The 6,338-nt window shown below is 40.6% G+C and overlaps 1 protein-coding gene across 1 annotated transcript in view; it reads left to right on the top strand.

Moving 5' to 3' along the window:
• LOC102042999 (bifunctional heparan sulfate N-deacetylase/N-sulfotransferase 3) overlaps nucleotides 1-4,642 on the top strand; it is a 45,820-nt gene extending 41,178 nt beyond the window's left edge. Inside the window, exon 13 of the mRNA XM_005430378.2 lies at nucleotides 1,059-4,642. Coding sequence (XP_005430435.1) covers nucleotides 1,059-1,178 — 120 coding nt within the window. The 3' untranslated portion in view covers nucleotides 1,179-4,642. The remainder of the gene's footprint in view (nucleotides 1-1,058) is intronic.
• The last annotated feature ends 1,696 nt before the right edge of the window (nucleotides 4,643-6,338 follow it).

Raw genomic sequence — 6,338 nt, 5'->3', positions numbered from 1 at the left:
TCCCTACAAAGCAAATATTTTAGGTGGCTGTGGGCTGCACAGACGTTCAGTTCTTTATTTCAAATGTGAAGATGAAGTCATTAAACAACAACAGCAACGAAACCCCCCCACAAATTGTAAAACTTGGCACCCATTAGAAAACTAAATCTGCTGCTCCTGAAGTCCTGTCCCCTTTACCTTATGGACTTAAGCAGCAGAAGTTCCACAGTGCAAGTTTCTATCATCAGATAGGTGTATTTGTGTGGTCCCTTGTCTATGAGCCTAGTTAGACTGTGACAGGTAATGGAGGCACTCCTATAATCCAGTTTTCAGAGGGGTTAGGTTCTGTTTCTATGAATTTTAAAATTACCTTCCCCAGACAAATGCTCAAATGGGGAAATTTCCGTCAGATCAAATGCTGCAGTCTGTACCCAAGGGCAGTTCAGTCTCCTGTTCTAGCTCTAACTTCCATGTTGATTCTGTCTTGCACTGCCATTTCATTTAGCCTGGCTAAAATGCGAATAAAACCCTTCAGTTTGAACAGCAGTAAGAATTAATGTACCAAGGACGTTCTCCTCACAGTACTTAAATTATAAATAACTTCACATCAGTAGAGTCGTACAAATACAAAACCATGGGGTGAAAAGGATTTTAGTCAGAGGTAAGACAAGACTGTGTTTGTGCAAACTCTTGTCTTTTTCAACTCTAAATGATTCTGAAAGTGGGGGTTGCTAACTGATACAAGTCTACATAAAAAGATATTTTAGTAGCTGTTATTTCAATCACACTGTAATATTAGTATCTCCATCATATTCAGTATGATTCCAAATGTACAAAACTAAGAAGAGTAGAATTCAATTCTGCTTTGACTTTGATGTTCATTTTGAACAACCTTTGTTTCCCTTGAAATTACCTTTCAGAGTTCAGCTCCTTGCATGCAGTAGGTAGCACAAAACAACATAAATTGCTTAAAGGAAGTAAAGTTTTCACACAGGTCAAACCAACTTTGAAACCTCAAATTCACATCAACTGCAGTACAGTGTTTTATTAAATAAAACCTCTACTTTTGTACCCCTCAGTGCAGGGCCTTTCTGTCGAGCTACTACAGAGATCACAACGTGGAACTGTCAAAACTCCTCCACAAACTGGGACAACCCCTGCCATCGTGGCTGAGACAGGAACTACAGAAAGTGAGATAGCATTGGAAAAGAGCTTTTTGAAATCTCCTTCTACACTTCAGCTGTCATACCTGAACTTTCCAGTGGCTACCAGAAGGTCTTGTAAGATATACCTCTTCAAAAAAGTGTAAAGGATAGAAATGATTTCCATATGCTGGCATGTGGATTGTAAAAATACATGTGTTCCTTAGAGCTCTGGTGGGCCAAATCTTTCTCATAAACATTTCTGGGCCTGTGGACTTGTGGACTAGTGTGCACATATGTGGGAGTTATTTACAGCTGGTATAAGCGTCAGAGATACATGACCTGTCCGATTTCACAGTAAATAGTCACATTTTTATACATCAGTTTTAAAGTATTGTGTCTCATGTAGGTTTTGTAGCCCTTTGTTGGACCACTGGCAGTTTTTCTTAGGATTTGATTATTGTGTTGCATAGGATAAGATGATGAAATGTAGCACAAAATGCCCAGAGTACTTCTGCCTTTGGAATCAGCTTGCTAATGCCCAAAGTGTGTGCAAACACTGGGGAGCAGTACAGTTATCACCTATCATTTAGCTGTGCATGGCAACAAATGCACCCAGCAACATCTGCAATCCACCACAGGAGTAGAAAGAAAACCACAAAGAAGCCAAAACAGAGCCTGTGATTATATCTGGTAACAACAAACCCTCACAGTGTGGGAAAGGCCTTTGTAGTTCAAATGTCTGATTTTGTAGTGACTGAGATGTGAATTATCTGAGCAGAAATGAGATTGGAATGTGAAGCACACAAGTTGCAGTATTACACTTAAACTGTTGTGACCCAAACTGGAGCAGTGCAAGGAAGAGGCTTTCACCCCTGGTTCTGTGAGCAGCCAGATCCAAGCATTGCACTCTGGGCTTACATTGCTCCGAGTCACTGAAATGAATTAAAAACTCCTAAAAAGCAGTGTCAGATCCTTACTTTAATTACCTTAATTTGCATCACTATTTTTTCCTTAATTTATTTGTAAATTTAACCTATGCTTTTCCCCCCTCAACCTCATAAAAATTGTAGCATCTTTCTGCAACCTTCAGATGACATCAGCTGCAAAAATGACCAGATTTCCAGATGAAAATACCAGTTCTGTTCCCGGATACATTAAACACGTTTGGTATTAAATATTAGGAATAAGCTTTAGAGGGGTCAAAAATAAACACCAATTTTCTACCATGTGTAATCATGGTAGAAAATTACACTCAAATCATGGGAAAACACAAATATCCGCCCTTGCAGGCAGATATTTGTGACAGTTCTCAACGATACATCTCTCAATGCGTCAGTTTAGATGTGAGATCAAGTCTAATCAATAGTGCTTAGCAGTTGAGAAAGATCATTGGGAACTTCAGCTAAGTGTGGCCTTAATGCTCCTCACAGAACTTGGGCTCTGAGCGTTTCTAAAGGCATGAAGAGTTAGCGAAAACAAAAAGAACCACAGTACTACATGCAAGGCTTTATACAGGAGCTCTGTAATGTCTTCATCATTTGTTTCAGGGTGAATATTTAAAAACATGCATCAGATGGTGGAAAAACTTCCTATGTCTCAGTGCTGTTTTACGACATTTATGTAATCATGCAATTTAACATTCAAGGTAATGGAATGGAAACCAGTCTGTTATTCCCTAAATAGAAAACAGATGTTGAGATCCTTACTGTACCTCTAACTGGTAATCTTTATTATTTATTGATTTTTGTCTATGTAATACGTGGTTTTGATAGGCTTGTAAAGAAAAAAACCTAGACAGATTTGCTGTATATAACAATATTCTTTACACAGCACATTTTTGCTAAGGGAATATGCATGATTAAGGATGAGGAACTACTAGAGTAGACATTTTTTAAGATGAACATTTCTATTATTTATTAGAATGAGAATTTCATTTCACTTTAAATATTCAGTCATATGGATTTGTCTCAAAAGCTGATTTGTCTTAAAGTACTTCTTATTTGGTAAAAGAAACACTCTGGATTCTGAACATCTGTAAAAGCAAAAGCTCTGCATGCTACGGACTGCTCATGCCTCCTGCAAGCATCCACATAGATTTGTTACAGTTCAGTTGAATAACTGGAGAAAATACCTGGGGTTTTCATCCTGTCATGATTGATTTTACTCTTGAGACAACCTGCTGTAACATCACTCAAATGTTTTAGAAATGCAGGGATTGCACAAAGCTCCTGTTGTGCATTGCTGCCTCAGTTCTCCACATTCTTCAGTGAAACAGTGTTATAAAATAGAGTAAAATGGGAAAAAACCTTAGGCACTGTCAAGGGCCTGATGTTTTCAGGGTTAGAACACAGACTGAGTGCCTCCTACATGCAGAAGGAATGGCCTTCAGCATCATTCCTAGTTCATTATTTGTTTTAAAGAATTCCCTCTCTGTCTTCTTGCCCTGGGAAAGCAAGGCCCTGATAGATTGAGAATGAGTGGGCAGTCAAGGACAGAGTGGTGACATTGGTCACATTGTCCCCTGGGGAATTTTACAGCCCATCTGTGGTCACCATGAGCTACTGGCACAATAAATCCTCCACATGCATGGCCTCGGCCTTGGGTGGATTATTAGCTGTTTGTAAAAGGATGGTATGAAGCCATGGGGGGTTTTATTCCAGGACTGTTCTATTGAAATGTGTTCTTACATTTAACAGGAGCCTTTAAAAAGCACTGGTAACATGCAGCCAGCTTGGTGGAGGAGGAGGCTGAGGCTGAGCACAGCATGCAGCCAGCAGCTGGGTGTGAGGGGATGCACCTGAGCACAGGGGAGTAACCAGGTCACACCACACCAGTTACCTGTCAAAGTGTAACCTCTTCTGTTCACAGCTTACCTGCAATCAGTGTTTGATTTCCAGAAGTACACCATCAGTATTAATACTCTTTAAAAAGCAGGTTTGTTACAACAAATCTGTTTGCTAGTCTAAGTCAGATGTTTCCTTGTGGCTGGTAACAGAGTCGTGGTTCCTGTCCCCCCGTAGGTAACTGCAAAAGCCATTTCTTCAACAACTGCTTGATTTTGTGAGTTTCATCTTCGTTTTCATAAACATGGTTCTGAAATTTGCTTTATGTGGGCATCAGTGCCATTAAAAAACAATGTGTGGTTCTGAGCAGATATTGACCATTTGGGGGTGTAAACACAGAGCCTGATCAGAAATCACCTAATTATTTGAGCTAACATTCCTGAGAATACTGTGACATTTTCCCAGTTCTACTTGTGCAGAAAGAATGAGTTTGGATGATTTGCAGACTATCTTGTACAGAATACCCTTTTTCATTGCTTAAAAATGTGAAACTTCCTCAGGAAGAAATTAAATAGATATTTCAATGTTTATAGATGTAATACTCTTGTCATTCACATTGAATGAAAATTGCTGGAAACATTTTTCTCAGAGTTTTTTTTTAAATAAAAAATAGATATTATTCTGATAGTGGCATGGTATTTGAAGTGCAACAATAAACTCTGATAAGAAAATGTAGTGCTGTGTGGAAGTGACTTTCATGTTCACAAAGTTGTCCTTTTCCAGGTTGGTTAGCAGCCATTGCAGCTTGACACTGAGCTCTAACACGGTCCAGTAGCACAGGAGCAGCATGAGATGTTTTCAGAAATGAAAAATACTGCTTACTCTTGCTGTGAGTGAATATTGCTGCTTTATGCAGCTGCTTGTTTTACTGCCTTTGCTTCCTGCTTACTTTTTATTTCTTGTGCCAGCACTTGCTAATGCGCTGGAGAAACATCTCCAGAGTTTGCTTTCTTTAAGATAACAACGAAAATGTATTCAAATCATTTGCCTTGGGGATTCAATAGTTGTGCCAATGCATCAGCCTACAAAAACATGAGAAAAGCTTTCTTTGGAGAAACCTCTGAAGATGGTATGAATGTCCAAAGGAAAATTCACTGTTATCAACAAATTCAGAACAGAACACAAAATTGTACTTATCTAGCTGGGTAAAATCTGCTTAGGGGAGTGGGGGAGATAGGAAACCTACATTTACAAAATATTGCATTCATTACAGAGAAATGATGCAACTTAAAATTAAGAAGTCTAAGCTTCTTGTATAATACCCATCTCTATAAGCTCTTATAAAAACAGTCAAGTAGTAACAAGTAATAAGAAAAGGGGAAAGATCCTTGCTACAAATAATAATAGCTTTTTGGCCTCCGTCTTTGATTTATCTACTTTCATATCATATTTCTTTCCAGTTCGTCCAGTCCACCAGTTCCTAGAGCTCAAAGGCAAAATACCCTTTTTTTTTGTCTCTCCGAGTGACATGGATGAAGAAAGCACAACAGTCAGCCAAGGGCAAATCCCAGGAGCAGGACAGTGATCAGCACTGAAACCAAGGGCCAGGGAAAGCTGAGTGGAGGAGCAATTCAGACCAAGGATGGTCGTCTTCCCTGCACTGAGGATGACTAGTAATAGTCCAGTAAGCTGCTGTGGTGTGAAAGTTACAGTAATTAGGGGAGAGTCAGATTTGACATTAGGAAGCATTTCCTTATGAGAAGGTGTTCACACTGGAACAGGCTCCCTGGAGAGGTAGTTGATGCTCCAGGCCTGTCAGTATTTAAAAATCATTTGGAAAATGCCTTTAACAACAGGCTTTAACTTCTGGTCGGCCCTGAGGTTGGCATTTGGCCTGATGATCCTTGTAGGTGCATCCCGACTCGAGTATTCTGTTCTATCCTGTTCGCGCTCCAAATTGAGGTGTGGGCATTTGGCCAGCGTGCAGTTGCTTACATAGACTGGAAAAGGAAAGTAATCTGTGTTCACCTAGAGGGATGACTTCATTTTTCTAGCACATCTTTCACGACCTCTGATTTTTATTTTAGTCCATGGTTTTCAAGTACCGAGCAGTATTATTGTAGCATTTAAGGCCATCTGCTGACTGGACCAAACACACACACACGTGTATCTACACGGACAAAGCCGCACCGCTGTCTCAAACCAGCTGAAGGTCTCTGTTTTCTTTTGGAGAATGCCTTAACCCGTTTCCCCCCGAGGATGCTGCTCGGTATCTTCGGGAAGGAGCGGAAATCAAAAGACGAGAGGCATCGATCCCATTGCCCGCCGCGCGTTACCCTGTGGCCGCGCTCAGTGCGCGTGCGCTCCGTGGCCTCGCCCAGAGCCCCAAGCCCCGCCCTCAGGCCGGGGTCCCGGAAGCGCCCAGTTCCCG

Source organism: Geospiza fortis, unplaced genomic scaffold (assembly GCF_000277835.1).
Source record: "Geospiza fortis unplaced genomic scaffold, GeoFor_1.0 scaffold1425, whole genome shotgun sequence".
NCBI classification, from domain to species: Eukaryota; Metazoa; Chordata; class Aves; order Passeriformes; family Thraupidae; genus Geospiza; species Geospiza fortis.
The sequence above is the reverse complement of the archived record's forward strand: the minus strand, read 5'-3'. Positions and strand labels throughout refer to the sequence as shown.